This window comes from Bactrocera tryoni, chromosome 2, assembly GCF_016617805.1.
Source record: "Bactrocera tryoni isolate S06 chromosome 2, CSIRO_BtryS06_freeze2, whole genome shotgun sequence".
NCBI lineage: Eukaryota > Metazoa > Arthropoda > Insecta > Diptera > Tephritidae > Bactrocera > Bactrocera tryoni.
Window position 1 is genome coordinate 21,098,253 of NC_052500.1, and position 18,477 is coordinate 21,116,729.

At 34.5% G+C, this 18,477-nt stretch overlaps 1 protein-coding gene across 4 annotated transcripts in view; it reads right to left on the reverse strand.

Annotated features, from left to right (window-relative positions):
- LOC120767328 overlaps positions 1 to 18,159 on the reverse strand; it is a 68,368-nt gene extending 50,209 nt beyond the window's left edge. For 3 of the 4 annotated variants that reach the window (XM_040093271.1, XM_040093269.1, XM_040093272.1), the window contains exons 1-2: positions 17,846 to 17,925; positions 9,782 to 11,187 (exon numbers count right to left, since the gene is read on the reverse strand). In XM_040093271.1, coding sequence (XP_039949205.1) covers positions 9,782 to 10,929 — 1,148 coding nt within the window. In that variant the 5' untranslated portion in view covers positions 10,930 to 11,187; positions 17,846 to 17,925. Of the gene's footprint in view, positions 1 to 9,781; positions 11,188 to 17,845; positions 17,926 to 18,079 lie in introns of those variants that run through there. The other variant, XM_040093270.1, reaches the window with a different exon arrangement.
- Between the last annotated feature and the right edge of the window lie 318 nt (positions 18,160 to 18,477).

The window sequence follows — 18,477 nt, forward strand, 5'->3', positions numbered from 1 at the left end:
AGGAGCAGGACCGATGGATTACCGGCCAAGTTATTCAAATGCGGTGGCGAATAACTAACAAGGTGCATACATCAGTTGAAAGTATGCCTGATGATTGGAACCTAAGTGTGCTCTGCCCAATCCACAATAAGGGGGACCCTCTGCCTCTATGCCGCTATATCTGAACTTGATGGTCCCGCAAAGCTAAAAGTCTGTGTAAGCTGACGTTGAGCAACAGCAAAAGCTCTGTCAGAATCGGGAAGGACCTCTCCGATCCTTTGGGCACCAAACGAGGTTTCTAACAAGGCGAGCTGCTGGGGTACGCCGATGATATTGATATCACTGGCCATCTCCACCGTTAGCTCTGCTTTCTCCAAACTGAATAAGGAGGCGAAGCAAATGGGTCTGATAGTGAAAGAGGCCAAAACGAAATATCTCCTGTCAGTCATCATACAAACAGTCGTCGCACTCGCGCCTTAGCTTGCACCTAACTCTTGACAATCCAAAGTTATGACTGTCGCAAATAATTTTTTTTCCAACAACAGAATCACTCTTGCTAACAGGTACTACTTTGGACTGAGTAGACAATTGAAAAGTAAAGTTATCTGACAACGAACAAAGACCAAATTCCACAAGTCCTCATCATTCCTGTCCTGCTATATGGTGCCGAGGCATGGACGATAACAACAGCTGATGAGTCGACGTTGCCAGTTTTCGAGAGAAAGGTTCTACGAAAGATTTATGGTCATTTGTGCATTGGCAACGGCGAATATCGCAGTCGATGGAGCGATGAGATGTACGAGATATACGACGACAGTGACATAATTCAGCGAATTAAGAGACAACGGCTGCGCTGGCTAGGCCATGTTGTTCAGATGGAAGAAAACACTCTTTGAGCTTTGAAGGTTTTCGATTCAGTGCCCATCGGTGGAGGCAGAAGAAGAGGAATACCTCCACACCTTTGGAGAGATCAGGTGGAGTAGGAACTGGCTACACTTGGTGTTTCGACCGCGTTAACAGTGTTTACGCCAATAAAGAAGAGGAAGAAAATAATAAAAAAATTTCAGTAAAAAATACTAGTCTTTGACCAAGAAAAATGGAATTTAGTGTAACTTTACGAAATTAATTTTTTTTATTTGAGAGTCTTTAGTAAATTCTTGAAATGTTAATAAATTCATGATAAAAATAATATTTTCAAAATAAATAATTTTTTAGAAATATTATTAAAAAAAAAATATTTATTTTTAAAATATTATATTTTAATCGAGTGTCAAAAAATTCCCTGAACTAACTTACAAAATTTAAGTATTACCTATAATATTTTAGTAACTTCTAGAAATATTAATAAATTACTGAAAAAAACAAATAGCAAACGAATAATGGTGTTTTTTTATATCGATTGTGAAAAAATGCACAAAAATGTTGGTCTCCAGACCAGAATATCGTTGAATTTTGTATAACGAAATTTTAAGAAAATAAATATCGGAGCGGTCTAATTATTAATAACTTAGCCAACTCAGCTTCTCCCATCTACTTGTATGGATCCTAGAAGCTCAACCATTAGTGACTATTCAATAATCTTCATTCTCCTAATGAAATTAAAAAATTTCATTTCAGCCAAGCAAACTTAGTTCAGAAAACAAAATTATATTTTAAAGTAGCTGCGCATTCATGATATAGCTCCTGGAACATCCTTAAACCTGCAAATATGTTTAGCATATCATTAACCACATGCATATTGCAATTGCACTGTCAGATAAATGCACATAAACTGAATGGAAATTGCAAATACTAGAGCGAAGATCGATCAGTCATAACAGAAGTGGTAAACTGTTGACAGGGAGACTTAAATATTGGCTAAAAAGGGCTCGCCGCCGACTACAAAGGACTACAACAATCAACCTGATGCATTTTTTGCTCACAAACATTCGTAATAAGTACATGCAAATGTACATATGTCCGTACATGTGTTCGCATTACTTCGGCCGAACATTAAAAACACAATATTTACATGTGAGCCGGCGTGCTTTTGCACACATGCGTGTTGTTGTTTTTGGTGTTTGTAGCTTTGCAATTGCGCCCCACTGCGAGCAGCATGATTGCGCGGCGTGCACTAAACGGACCGTAGACACGACACAACGACGGCGAAAAGGCTCGTTCGACCGACCAAACGAAAGGGTAATTATAAGCTACAACTCTGCCGGTTTTTTGCGAACATTTTCGTTGTTCGTAATATTACCGGACATACATATATGTATGTATGAATATGTATATAACTTACAGGGACACATATGAGTGTGTACACAGGTATGTGTGTGTGTTTGGCGCATTTTTGAAATTTCCTTGAAAATTTTTGCAATACACTTTGCGAGTACTATTTTGCTACCCCGCGCCAAATATTAGCTTGCAGTAGCCCTTACCGCTTAGCGCTGTTGGTTTGCATTCATAAACACATACATATGTATGTACATATATACATACACATGTGGCTCATGCCAAGTTCCTTTGTTATCCTTTATTGGGGATGCACTGAATTATTAACACACTCATGTATGCTTGTGGCTCCCCAACCCCTCGTTTCTGCACGGGTTTGTTTCTTTTTTCGCAAAAATTTTGGTTTTTGTTTCGTTTATGTTCTTACTAAAAGCCAATTTAGTTGCCTTAGTTGTTGTAATGAAATTAACCAATGTGTTTTTAGTTAAAGGGTTTTCTGTCCGTCTGTCTGTCTATCTATTTGTGAACAGTGAGCTCGGCAGTTAATGTTGCGGCTCACCATAGTTAAGTGGCTGCTATCAAAAATTGTTGGCAAAATGAAGTGCCGGGTGAGCATTGATGCGGAGAGGGAAGTTGGTAAAATAATGTTGGAAGAACTACAGATGAGGTTGGACATTTGTAGCATATTTTCAAATGATTTGAATGCGAAAATAAGTTTTCCAAAGCAGTGAAACAATATCCGAATATATGTAGTTTTTATATAGCATCACCCTTGGATATTGCTGCCATACAAACTAATTGATCAAACTCAAGTCCCTATATGGAAAACTTTTCTATATGCTAAGATATATTCACCAAATTTCACATAAATTATTTTCTAAAGTATAACTATTATATGTGAAGAAATTTTCTCGATTAGACTACTATAACATATAGCTGTCATACAAACTGATCTTACAAAATCAAGTCCTTCTATGGAAAACTTTTTTATATCAAAAGATATTTTCACCAAATTTGACATAAATTATTTTCTAAAGTATAAATATAATATGTGAAGAAATTTTCTCGATTAGACTACTATAACATATAGCTGTCATATAAACTGATCTTAGAAAATCAAGTCCTCCTATGGAAAACTTTTTTATATCAAAAGATATATTCACCAAATTTGACACAGATTATTATCCAAAGCATTGCTATAATATGTGAAGAAAATTTCTTGATTGGACTACTATAGCATATAGCTGCCGTACAAACTGACCAATCAAACTCAAGTCCTTCTATGGAAAACTGTTTTATTTGACAAGATACCTTTAAGAAATTTTTCATGGAATATTGTTCAACACAATACTTAAAATCCGAATAATTTATTTAGATCGAACCGTAACCATATAGCCAATAACTGCCTTACAAATTAACCGATCAATTTCAACATGAAGATATTTTATTACCCTTTATGCTAATAGAAATACTATATCTGTAAAGCATATTATAGCATAAGTGCAGCCAAAGTTATCATTTATTTCTATTTCATATAACACCAGCCGCAAGAATAATCATCGCCCGTCGTGGCACTCCTGGAAAAGTTAATTCGGAAGATTGGCCCAACAGCCGACAGTTTGTGTCAAAATTTGATTATTGTCCCTTACTCTCACAATAAATTGTCAAAGTTGGGCCTGCCTTTATTTAGAAGTCTAGAATGGCAGGACTGCTCATCAGAAAGTTAAATCGATCGTTTGACAACCTAACTTTTAATTGATATCACCTTTATATATGTAAATTCAAAATCTTTCGACACTGGCTTATTAAGGCTTTTCCAAAAATAGTGATATGCTTCCTTTTCACAAAAAAACCCACACTAATTGTTAAGGAAATTCAAACGTTATTTATTTCATGTGAAGTACAATCGATACAATTAAGTTCTGAATTAAACATCATTCAAAAGGCCTCCACAACTAACTTTTGCAGGAACGATTTCGATGAACCCAATTTTCGAGTACTTTTTCCACTAAATTAAGTCGTATGTCACGAGTAGCACGTTCAGTATTAACTTTTAAAGCTTGAAAAGATTCTGGTTTATTGCTAATTATCAATGACTTCAAATAACCCCATAAGAAGTAGTCTAATGGTGTTATTTCACAACTTTTTGTAGGCCATTCAAAGTCACAATTTCTTGATATAATCGTATCTCCTAACTTTTCTCGCAGTAATTCGGTGGTTTTACATGCTGTGTGGCACGTAGCGCCGTATTGTTGAAACCAGATATTGTTAAGATCAACTTTTTCAAATTGCGGCCAGAAAAAGTAGGTTATCATCGATCTAGTGACAGTAAAAAAAACTCGTTTTCGATTTCAAGTTGTTCTAAGGCAAATTCAGCAAACTCACGACGTTAACTGAGGCCCAAATCCAATCTCAAAATCCGCTAGGTTATGGTTTGAGACAGTCCCAATTCTTGAGAAGTTCTTGGAATCGACAAATTGTCGTCTTCAGCAAAACTTGCCTGAACGACAGCAATATTTTCATCACTTCGAGCGGTTCTTTGTCTTATTGGCACTTAAACATTATGTAAAGAAAATTTGAGGAAAAGAGAGCAAAGGTGAACTATTTTTACGACCACAAAGGCAAAAGTGCACGAAAAGTTGCAATTGAAGAAGGATGATTTGGTGTTAAAATTGAATAAATTGTGAACGTTGTTCTTGCGTATATCTTTCCATGATAAAATAGTAAACATCACTGAATACAACAAAAAAAAATTACATAACACGACATATTAAAAATGGCCGAAACGGAAGTTAGTATACATATCATCCATATTTGATCATGTACATAAATAACAAACGTTAAAAGGCGATTTAGCATGTTTATAATGCAACAAAATAAGTTGGTTTTGTATCGGAATGTGACTGGTGATGAAAGATTGATCCATCACGACAATCCTAAACGCAAAAAATCATATGTGAAACCTGCCCAACCAGGCAAATCAATGGCAAAGCCGAATATCGATGATCTGTATTTTTTGGGATCAGGAGTTTCTAAAACCAGTTGAAAGCATTAATGTAGAACTCTACCGACAACAACTCATCAAACTAAAGCGATCGATTGCCAAAAAACGCTAGGAATTCGCTACTAAACACGAGACAATAATTTCCAATATGACAAGACTCAGCCTCATCTGAAAAACTATTTAGGAAAATAGTGGCTGAAAGTTTTGCTGCAACCGCTTTATAGCACAGACTTTTTTAGCTCTTTTGACTATCATTAGTTCCGATCGATATAGAATGTCCTCATTGGAACACGGTTTACTTAAAAAGAGAGTATAAGAATTGGCTTGGTTTATTCTTGGCCACTAAATCGAAGCAGTTTTTTTTGGAATGGCATCTAAAACAGCACAGACTTTGGCTCTTCTGACTACCATTTGTTTAGGTCAATATAGTAGGCTCTCATTAGTATACGGATCTCAACAAAACAGAATGTCAAAAATGGGGTTGATTCATTCTTAGTCATAAAGCTACGCAGTGCTTTTGGAATGGTATCCAGAAATATAAAGAAAAATGGGAAAATTTTAGACTATGAGTAACACAACCTTATTTTTGTTCAGCGATTAGACCCATTTTTCGTTCAATAGGTATGTAAACAAGCAGAATTGACACATTTAGGACGAAGAGCCACCTGAAGAGATTCAAGAACTGCCAATTCATCCAGAAAAATTAAGGCCCGGTGAAATCATCGGTCGTTATTTATTAAACATGATGCTGCTGAGAACGCAATCGTCATTGGTGACCGTTATCGCGCCATGATAACCAACTAAATTTTGATGCCTGAAATTAAAGCTCGTGATCTCAGCGACATTTGGTTTCAACAAGAAGGCGGCACATCGCATCAATCAATGGATTTATTGACCACCAAGATCGTGTGATATCACACCGTTAGACTTTTTCCTAAGGAGATATGTAAAATATAAATTCTATGTGGACAATTCCGCTTCGTTTCAGGCTTCTAAGCAAAACATCGCGCCTGTCATTCGCCAGTTACCAGTCGACTAATCAGCGGAAATTTAACTCAACGAATGTACCACCCGAGACATACCCCCGGCCAACATTTGAAAGAGATAATCTTCAAAAAATAAATGCCAAGGAATTTTCTTTCAAATGACAATAAACATTCCCGATTAAATTTGAAGTTTCTGTGTTTTTTCTTTAAAAAAATAGGGAACCTTGAATTTATATGAATTAAACACTGCGACTTTTCTCAGCTGAAACGCACGCAATTTATTTAAAATTGCAAAAAAATTGCGCTAAAAATTGACTTTTGGCACTTTAAACCGCCTTTTGTTTTGTTAAAGTTGTTGGTTGCACAGAAAAAGCGCAAGCAACGCATTATGCTACTTCCATTTGCAACAATACAGTTACTGCTAACACAAGGAGCACATGCAAATGAACCTACTATATATAGATATGTAGTTAGGTGAGCGTTTGAACTGCATAAGAAATTTTCTCATTTCCTGTTTCCGCTTTGTTCGAAATGAAAATGCGAATCAATAAAAACAACAACACAACATTTACACATAGACATTGCAACAACAGCGCAAATAGGCGTGGTGCACACACAATTGCGTGCGTTGAGCAAATCAAAGCAAATAGAGTGCAGAGAGAAGAATTGCACTGAACAACGCCAAACAACTTTAATTATGCTTTTATTTACCGCCACTGCTATGCCATATAAGCACACACACAAATATTAGAGTTGGAACGCATAGATGGGATATTTAAATGGCAAGCGCAAGCCAATTGCAAGTCTTGAAATGTCAAAGTATGCAATTGACTATGTGAAGAGCGGTATGAGTATATAGACATATGTATATATACAAACATACATAAATGCATATATACATCCATACATACACACATATTAGCAAAGAAATATGCTAAGTTCCTACCAAACACGCCCTAAAATAGACGAGATTTCAGCAAGCACACTGACGGCAGAGAGTGAGGCTCGCTTGCTAAATAACAATACAGTGCGATATATGCATATACACATGTATAAGTAAGCATGTATGCATGTATTTGCCAGGTAATCACAAAAGTTTTTCGATCGCTTCGTTGGACACTCGTTCGCGATGACATCCAACGGAAATACGCAATGCAAACGAATTTACTAGGCATGCCACCATACTGCGAGCTACACACACACACCTTCAGTTACAAAAGTATGTCTATGTGTATATTGTTCTTTAGCATTTGAGTTAGCGCAATCTGTGCCAGCAAATGTTGTATGCAACTATTTTCAAAATAATACTCAGAACTTCATGTTTGCAAATATTCACAGGCATATATGAAAACCTTCGCAATAGTTTCGTACGAGTCTTCAATAAATATACATTTCTTATAAATTACTTGCTGGTAGTGCCGTTTTACAACTGTAATTTCAGTTTGTATGACCATGTAACTGGCATGCGTGCGCTGTCAACTGTTTTTCCGGTTGAAAAAACTTTCCAATACCCACTTTTCCGTGTCATGAGTGCTCGTCTACATATTTAGAACAGCAAAGAGATTTTTTTTAATACCGTTACTGTAAACGAAGTTTGCCCGAAGTTTGTAATATACAGCTGGAAACGTGGGAAACTCTTTAAGGTACATATTATATGATATTAATGATCAGCGTGACGAGCTGAGTCGAGGCCTTTTTTAGCCTTGTCCGTCTGCCTGTGCCGCAGTTTTGAGATATCGATTAGAAACACACATCCTTTACTAACCAAGAAACTGCACATTTGTTAGAACCGTCTATATCCGACTAATATAGCAAATACCTTTCATATAAATTGAGCGATCGCATCAAGCGCTGCTTTGAAAACCCTTTTCATTTGACGAGATATTTTCGAGAAATTTGGTATAGATATTAAAGTTCCAAGAAGATCCGACGATTTCGAGCCAACTTTTGTTCAGCGATGAAGCCCATTTCTGGCACAATGGGTATGTAAGCAAGCAAAATTGCCGCATTTGGGACGACGAGCAACCTGAAATGAGCTGTCATTTCAATCAGAAAAAAAGCAACGGTTTGGTGTGGTTTGTGGGCCGGTGGAATAATCGTTCCATATTTCTTCAAAAATGATGCCGGTGAGAACGAAACCGTCAATGGCGACCGTTTTTGCGTCATTATAACCGACTAGTTCATGCCTGAAATTGAAGCTCCTGATCTCGGCGACATTTGAATTCAACAAAACGGCGTCACTTCCCACGTATCGCAACAATCAATGGATTTATTGAATAGAGAATTTCACGTTTTGAACCGTTCGATTGGCCACCAAGATCGTGTGATATTACTCCGTTAGATCTTTTTCTGGTGGAATCCGGTCTTGGAGCAGAACATCACGCGTGTCATTCGCCATTTACCAGTAGAAATGCTCGATCGAGTCATCGAAAATTGGACTCAACAGATGGAACATCTAACACTTAGCCGCGGCCAACATTTGAAAGAGATAATCTACAAAAAATAATTGCCAAATAATCTTCTTTCGAATGATAATGAACATTCCCCATTAAATTTGAAGTTTCTGTGTTTTTTTTTTAATAAGTAGGGAACCTTGAAATGGATGCGCTTTATTAGCGGTTCACACATCAATAGTGTCTAACCAGAAGCTATGGGAGCTTGGTTTGAAGGATATTATGCAGCCACCTTACAGTTCGGATTAGATACCAAGTTATTAATTCTTGTCTATGACGAATGACTTTGTTGATAAAAAATTCTCTCAAAGAGAAGCTTGTGAATAGCGACTGTCTGAATTTTTTGTTAATAGCGATTAGGGTTCCTATGGGAAATATCGCTTCTCCATAGCCTCAAATATAATTCAATAATTCAGTTGAAGAAACAATTAAGTAGAGAGCTTTCTTTTTAAAAATTTGTATTATGGCCTTTTTTGTTCAAGAAAGCAAATATTGGTTTGATTACTAATGTGTTCTGAATCTAAATTTCTTTGCCCGAAATTGCAGCTAAGCGAAAAGAATATATCGATAGTGCCGACCATAAAACATATACATACAAATAATCTAACTAAAACAGGAGACAGCTTGCGAACATTTTTCTCTCTTGAATATAAATTGATTTGTAGGAACGAAGTAATAGCTTAGTGTTTGGCCCGTAACAAGCGCTGACATGCCCTAACAAATCTCACTCAACTTCCCAGGAGCTTACCTTACACAGGTCTTGCAAATGCTTAAAAATATGACTAAGGTTATTTTGAGTGTTACCCTCATTACATTTCCACCCATGACCTTTACTTTAAACTTCCTCAGTTGAGTTCGCGGTTTCCTCAAACATTTCTTATATTTTGGGGGAAATTTCTCAGCTGAGAATATCTTCTTACCAAACATAAATCAAATAAAGTTACACGAGGCTTCATGATGATCTAATATGATAACACAATGGCAGTAGCAAAAGAAATGTAAGCCAGAACGTTCGTTTTTTTTGGAACTCAGAACGGAACTACGAGCTGTGGAGTCGAATACGAACGATCTGTACTTAACTTACTCGTGATCGTTTCAAATTAGCTTAAATATTCAAATAATAAACCTATAAAACTACCACCTACCTGGCAGTCGTGCAGTCCCTGTAGAGAATATCGAAGTCCTTGCAGGCGAGCAGTTTACACCGATTAACACCCGGCTGTATGGCGCCGAGACCGCGTAATATACGCACTTGCTCCACATTGCACACCAACGGTACAATATCTAGACGCTTCAGTTTCGTATAGACCGTATGCAGACCACCCACCAAGTGTTTGAGGAATAGCTCGAAAGCTTGTGGCAGACACAACATCGTGTCACCGCTAATAATGAAGGCGGCCACTTTCTGGCCACGATATTCGACCAGCTTGCATTCGTTAGCGCTGGGATCCGATGTGGAAATCGGTGGCGGACTATTGTAAGAGCGCGGCGGCACATGATGATGGGCGGCCGCCATCAGCTCCAGCGGCGAAGCATGATGCATCATTTGCAGCGAATTGAGCAAGCCGAGCGAATGTGGTGGCAAACCGTGTGGCATGCGTGGCGGTAAACCAGCGGGCAGGCCATTCGGTGTCGGCACGCCCGTCACATGTGGCGGTGGACTAAGTTGATGGTGTTGCTGTTGCATTTGTTGCATCATCGTATGATTGAGCGATGTCACCGGACTTACGGCGTTGGGATGGCGTGTCGGTGAACTGGCCGGCGAGCAGCTGGAACCGCGACCGGTATGCGAGAGCCGGCCGTTCGAGGGACGATCGTCGCCTATGCTACCGCTCAGCGAGCCAGCGCCACTGCCGCCGGGACCGCTACCACCGCGGCTGCTATTGCCATCACGTGAACCATTTAGCTGCTGTTGATGTTGTTGTTGTTGATGCTGTTGTTGCTGCTGCTGCTGCTGTTGCTGATGATGCATTAGCAGCGCTGTCGGATTCATGCCGTGCGCCAACAGTATGCTGTTGTTATTATTATTATTGTGATGATAGCTGGGACTCAGCTTGTTGTGACGTGGACTATTGTTATTATTATTGTTGTTGTTATTACTATTGTGATTATTGTTTGTCAGATTGGTGGCCACTGAAATGGTGTTCATTGTTTTGCTGTTGTTGTGGACCGGTGTCGGTGAACGTTCGCGCTTAACAGCCGCTAATACGGCGCCATGCAGCGCTGAGGAGGTAGACGAGGCAACACTGTGTTCACTTGTGATCGATTGTGCATCAGCGGCGTTAGAATCCATGCTTTGTCACATGCAACACTGTAACTATTTTTGTTTGCTTTTTAATAACCGTTATATAGTGATTTTCGTACTTTTTGTGTTAGTTTTGGTTATACTTTTGGGGAGTTTGCACAGCTTTAGATTTTTTTTCACTTTATTGTTTTTCGTTATCACTGCACAGCACACAAATCAGTTTTGGCGTATATACATACATATGTATTTGCACGTGTGTGTGTTGCTCTTATTAGTTTTGTGTATTTTTGCTTGATTTTTATGACACTGTGGAAGGTAATTGATTAATAATTTTTTATTTCTGTTATAAATCAAAATTAGAAATGAAATTTGCGGCTTTTAGAAAAATTTATATTTTGTAAAAAATCGAAAACAATAAAAAAAATTTTAAATATTAAAAAAAAAAATTTTAAAAAAAATAAAAAAAAAAAAAAAAAATTTTAAGAATTTAAAAAAAAAAAAAAATAAAAATAAAAATAAAAAAATATAAATTATATTTTATTTAAAATGTATGCGTAATTTATTTTATATAAAGTGAGCAAAGCACTTATAAGCACATATTCTGCCAGCTTATGTAAGAAAGCTGACTATTCCATAGAAAAAGGAACTCAGAAATGTAATAACCTGTTAGAATGCAATGTCTGAAAGTTTTGTTATCGAATGCCTTGTAAATTTGAGTTTCATTCCAAATTTTGAACCTTTTTTTAATATTTTAGAAAGTAAGTTTTTAGTGTAAACTTTCAAAAATAAATAGACAGCACAGTTTTCCGCACAGAACAACCACGAAAGATTCTTTTAAGAATTCTGAAAATTTCAATACGAACAAAAACACGTTGCTTCGACAGCAACGCAGCTATAATACCCTTCACAAGCGCAGTTTTTAGAACATGAGGAAAAAACAACTTTTTTGAAGCTCTTTAACGTGATTTTGATGCTCAGTTTGTATGGCAGCTGTATGCTATAGTGATCCGATCTGCACAATATGCTCGGAAATTGTAGCGGTACCTTAGAGAATAAGCTGCGCCAAATTCTCTGAAGATTTTTTGCTAAACAAAAAAGTTTTCCGTACAAGAACTTGATTTTGACAGGTCAGTTTGTATGGCGATCATATGATATACATACATATGTATGTAGTACTCCGTTCTGAAGAAATATATTCAAAGATTATAGTACTTTATTAGACAGTAAGAAATGTAAAATTTCGTAAAGATATCTTGTCAAAAAAAATAGTTTCTCATACAAGAACTTGATATTAATCCGTCGGTTTATATGACAGCTATATGCTATAGTAGTCTGATCTGAAAAATTTCTTCGAAGATTGTAGCCTTGCTACGAGCCATAATTCATACCGAATTTTGTGAATATATCTTATCAGATAAATAAGTTTTCCATACAAGAACTTGATTTTGACAGGTCAGTTTGTATGACAGCTATATGCTATAGGGCTCCAATCTTAACAATTTCTTCGGAGGATATATCGTTGTTTTAGGCAATATTATGTACCAAATTTCGTGAAGATATCTTGCCAACTGAAAAAGTTTTCCATACAAGCACGAAATTCCAATTGTTCAGTTTATATGGCGGGTATATCATAAAATGGTCCTGTATCAACATTTCTTACAAGGAAGCAACAATTTGGGGAGAAAAGAACATGTGCAATATTTCATATCGATATCTCTAAACTTAGACGGATAATCTGATATATGGAGATCAACTCTTCAAGCTGATTAGATATAAATATACTTTAAAGGAGCTCCAAAATTTCTTTTGGTGAAGCGTGTAAAAGTAGATTGGCGCTTCGAAAAAATAAATATTGTGCACATTACGATTGTCTTTAAAGTGTCTAAAATACATTGAAGACGAGTTCTGTATGCTTTTGATATAAAGTTTGTATTTTAAAATATTTCAGTAAATTTTTTTCATGTCAAATGTTTATTGAAACTGTGAACGTTTTCGAGAGCTGACGAACATAAGTTCAAAAGCACTCAACTATTTACAAAACAACTGGCATATAGCAGCAATATTTTAAATTTTTTCTAAGACCTGAACGAAAAATTGCCTGCTTTTCAAAATTGTTTTAAAGAAAATCTCAAACTTTTCATATTATTAAAATGTACACTGGTCTATACTTTACAGTTCTTATTCAAATAAACGAAAAATATTAAAATTAAAATAAAATAAAAGATAAAACTAGATATTTAAAAAGTATTTAATCATATAAGTAGATTTTTTATAAAAAAAAATGATGTAATTAAAGCTATTTTGATAATTTTTCTTCAGAAATATTTTCATTGTATTTTATCAGAAATTTTATAAAAATCAGAGTACACTTTTTTTAATTTTTTTATGAAGAAATTGATTTTTAAAGCATTTTTTAACGAAATCAGAGTACATTTTTTTAAATTTTTATTACCTATGCATTAATTTTTTAAGGCTGTTTCAATAAGTTTTATTAACCACTAAAAGCAAAGTACACTTGTACAACGATTTTTTTTATAAAAAAAAACAGTAATAATTTCTATAAAATTATGAACATAAAATATGTGATTGGAGACACCAAATTCTATTTTTATTATGTTTCCTTTCTCTTATTATAAACTATTATTTATCAAAAAATAATTTATTTGCTTATTTATTGCACAAAATTTTTTTCAATTTTAATATTTAGCCAAAAAGATTTTATAATTGAAAGCAGGAGACAGAAAAACAATTATCTTATTAAAAAAAATTAAAGATATGCAAAAAATATGTTTCTCTTTCTATATTAAAAAATAAAATTCAAAACAATAAAAAAACAACTTTCTCCTTCTATATTAAAAACACAGGCACAATTGTGTTATTGATTGCTCATTTGCATTAAATATCTAATATTCAATGAAAATTACTAAAACCGCAGCAATTAGAATTTGTTCTTCGACCGCAAGCCAATTAATCAAATTGTATTTTTAGTATTTATTCATATATAATAAAATATTGTTTATTTATTTAAAAAAGTTTTTATGCTGTTTTACAACAATTATTCATATTAAGGATTTTATGCAATTAATATTGAATTTTTTATTTTTTTTATTATAGTATATAAATATTAAATAATAAATATTATTTATTACAAAAGTCATTATTCTGTTATTTATGCATTAAATAAATTAATGCTTTTAATTATTTAACATTGCACTTTAATTTCTAATACTTTTTCACCACTCACAATTATTTCACAACATAAATATAACACAATTTTCCATAAACACAAAAACGCTATAAATTCAAATAATAAATTGACGCGATTCGTTACAATATTAAACAGCAACAGTATTTTTTTCTGTTATATTAGTTAAACACCAATAACGTATAACCGAAACTGCTACCGAATTTACCGCATTTAATATTTAACTACCGCACCGTCGGCGTGTCACTGCGCGTATGAGAGGACAAATGATTGCAGACAGTCACAGAAACACACGGCGAATACGAATGCGATTGCGATGCCGAATACGAATACAATTCGCACTCACATATCTACTAGTTAGTAAATAGACGCGTAGTGCGCCGCCCAAATACACAATCAGCAAACAGTCAAAGGCAGTAGCAACAGCAACAGCAATAGCAAATGTGGGGAAAATACGCGGATATACCCACACTCACTCGCACACACACAGCCACACACGAACCAGCAACAACAAGCGAGCAGGGACAAACAACAATTACATTACATACACAATCGCAATTGCAGAAGGAACCGAAACGAAAAAATGAAATTTGATAGAAGAAAAATACGACAACTGCTGACGTGGACGACGACGTTAGCGACGAGGACGAAGCCAACAACAACAACGATGACGTTGACGACGACGACGACGACATCGTTTGTTTAACGTCGACAGCGTTGAGTACGGCTGCGACGCTGGCAGCAGCTGTGGCAGCGACAGCGAGAAATGACATTCAATCAGCTGCGTCGGAAATGGGAGAAATCATTGTGATTGCTGCGCGGCGCTTGTCGCATCGATTCATTTCGGTTCGATTCGATTCATGTGCGGCAACGAAACGCATTATATTAAATTGAAGAGGGGAAATGGTTGAGGTTGTAATTTTTTTATTATTTATTATAAAATTGTTGGTGCGCTTGTGAGTAATGAAAGTGCTGTGTTGAGAGTTTGGGGTGGTTTTTGGTGTTGGGATTACAATTGGAATTGGACTGCATATGTATGTATTTATTTGTATTAATAGGTATATACATATATGCATTTGTACATAGTATGTATGTACATATGTTTGGCTGGGAGGTGTTGGTTTGCGAACCGTGTGTGGAGCAGCCTGTAGGGTATTTTCGGTGTGGAGCTCGCTTATTCGGCAACTCCGTTAGGTTGACATAAGCTTGGCATTGGCTGCGTATTGCTGCTATTGTTGTTGCTATTTTTTGTATTTTTTTTTCATTACATACGACTTTGATTTGTCACTAAGTGTTGTATGGGTAAAATTGTTGGTTTGTTGACTTGACATTGATATGCTTAGTTTGGATTTCGTAATGCAGGTGTGAAGTTAATAAATTATTATTGATTATTGCAATTTACTTTGTGCGAATTAATTTTTGATTGTTTATATTGAGTAAGTATAACTGCAAAAAAAAACTGTAATTTTTATCGATTATTAAAATTTAATTTGTTCGTATTTATTTTTGATTCGTAAAATTCTCAATAACTGTAAAATTTTTAAAATTGTTATCGATAATTAAAATTTAGTTTGTTTTTGATTTATTTTTGTTTACAGAATTTGGTATTAATATTATAATATTTGCGTTTTTAAGTGATTTATTATTTTTAATATTAAATATTATTATTTTTTGCTTTAAGTTTTGTTTTATTGGAAATTGTTTTTTAATTGATTTAAAAAAATATTAATTTTATTTGTTGTTGTTGGACATTTTATTCATAAATTATTTATTTTTATATTTCTGAGTGCAATTGTTAAAACTTATTGAAAGTAATAGTCTGTAACTCAAAAACGAGTTCATAGCTTTATATTAATATTAAAATTGCAACGCTGCAATTAATTTTTAAAATATAAAATTGCAGTTGGCTTTAGTAAAAGTAATGAAGCCTTTTTTATATATTACTTTTTCTTGTAATTTGATAGTCAGCGTTGATTTTATTTATTTTTGAACAATAATAATGAATTTTCCGGTTAAATTATTATTTTTGCTTTTGTGACAGATGATGAATTTCAGCAATGGTTTTGCATATTTTTAATTATTTTTTTTTTTACCTTTTATTTATGTCATTTCTACTGATTGAAGTGATTATTATTACACATCTTTATTTTGTACTTTTTTACTATTTATTTATGTATATCATTCCTACTGATTAAGATGATTATTATTATGAGCTGACATTTTCAAATTACTGAAAATAATTTTATTTAATTATTATGTTTAGTTTTTGCTCGCTAAAACATTTAATCTGCCACAAAAAAAATATTTCATATACATATCTATTTATTATTATTGCTTTTAATTATGCTTTAAGTACTCTGAGTTTTTAACCATAACTCAAAAATAAAACAATTAACAGGAAATATGTATATAAAACAGAGCAGTGAAATTTGAATCTTTTTTTTTGCTGAAATATTACAATAATATTCTATATATTAGAAATATATGAAATTTTAACACAAAACAAAAACACCATAATATAGCTTTAGGTGCACCCCTAGTGTGTTTTTCAGACTTCATTAGGTGAAACTTTTTAAATTAGCACACTAAAATTTTAAATCGATATCTCAAATAGTGTTTGTGTTATAGCTTTCTCAAGTATAACTGCGCAGTTCAAACAGTTTCTTAGCATTTTTTAAATTTCCTTCAGTGATTGCTTCGAGAGAAATTTACCGATCATTATCAGTTTTCTGCTAGTTCTTTATATAGTTCTCCACACAATGACTTATCAGTTTTTTGATCTGATTAAAAAAGAATTTTGTCGTGCCAAAAACGAACAAAATTTTGCGTGAATGCCGCAATTTCGGAAATTTTGGATTTTTTTCGAACGAAAGAGAATATTTTCTAGTAATCTATTTTTTTAGACTTCGCCAGCGGAGAAAGACGGAAGTCGCCGCAGTCCGCGTCTAACTCGAAAAACATTTAATTTTTTTTCTATAAAAGTTTTACTAAATATGCTTCTTAACTATTTTCAGATTTCACCGGCGGAGTAGGCTGAAATCATTGCAACAATGGAGGTGTATGTAACTCGAAAATATTTAATTTGTTTCCTACAAAAACTTTATTGTGTATTCTTGAAATATCTTTAATTAAACGCTTAAAATTTTAGAACAATTGAAATAGTAGTTTTAATTTTTTTTTATTGCCAAACATCGTTTTTTCTTAGGCTGTCACAATAGCTAATCACCTCAAGTTGGTTAAAATTTTTCCTTCTTGGTTATAGGCGGACAAAAACGGGTATAATTTACAGGATTTTCTCCTCATACTAATTTTTGTCTATTTATATTTTATTTTGTGTATTATATACTTTAAAATTCCAATATTTTCAATATCCATTACTTGTATTTTATGTTAAAATTTTTTTAAATTATTTTTATTATTATTGTTTCGTTTCGATTTCTAATCAATTAATAAGTTATTCATTACTAATTTGTGGATTTTAAAATTCTTTTAAGGATTACTAATTATTTTTTTATACATACATATGTATATGTATACTTTTATGTCGTTTAAATTTTTTTACGTATCACTTCTGATTTTTCATAATTTTTTAGATCTGTTCGAAATTTGTATGATTTACCCATAATATTCCGAATATTTTCCTTTATGCCAGTTTGAAATTTGTTTTTGATTTACTATTATTTGTTTCTATATTCTATTTTTTTTCTCACTAATGTTTTTACATACGTTTCAGCAATATTATATAATTTCCAAACACACCTATTAAGTTGGACAGATTTTTGATTTCAACGCAAATCGAATTAAATAAAATCCGCACTAACACCGACCGATTACCATTTGTCAGTTGCTGTTGCCGACACCGCTCACTTGACAAATGCCGCCTATTGGCGACGGCAAACACAGCACAACAATTTCAACGCACACACACACACACACATCCACTCACAACACACTAGCATTTCTGCAACACCGTGCCTAACAACGATTACTCACAACGTGAACCGAATAACCAAATTGCTTACACTACAGCAAGCCAAACGAACGAACGAAACACATGCCACGAACGTGCGGCAATGGCAATGGCAACGCAACGCAAAGCAACGCGACGCGACCGAGACGAGTGAGTAGAACGAGTTGTTGAGTAGCGCGCACAGCAAAATTTTTATTGCATTACCTTCGCTTACGAATGACAAATTCGTAATGAAACCGATTTGAAATGTGTGCTGGCTGCCGTTGCGCGAGCATGAGCAACGTCGTACAACAACAACAACACAATACAGACATGTATATACATAGATATTTCCCCAATTGTAACTGCAACTGTATATTTTGAGAAATGGACGGAGTGTAGCTGTGGCTGTAGCTGTGACTGTGTGTTTGCATTGCTACGC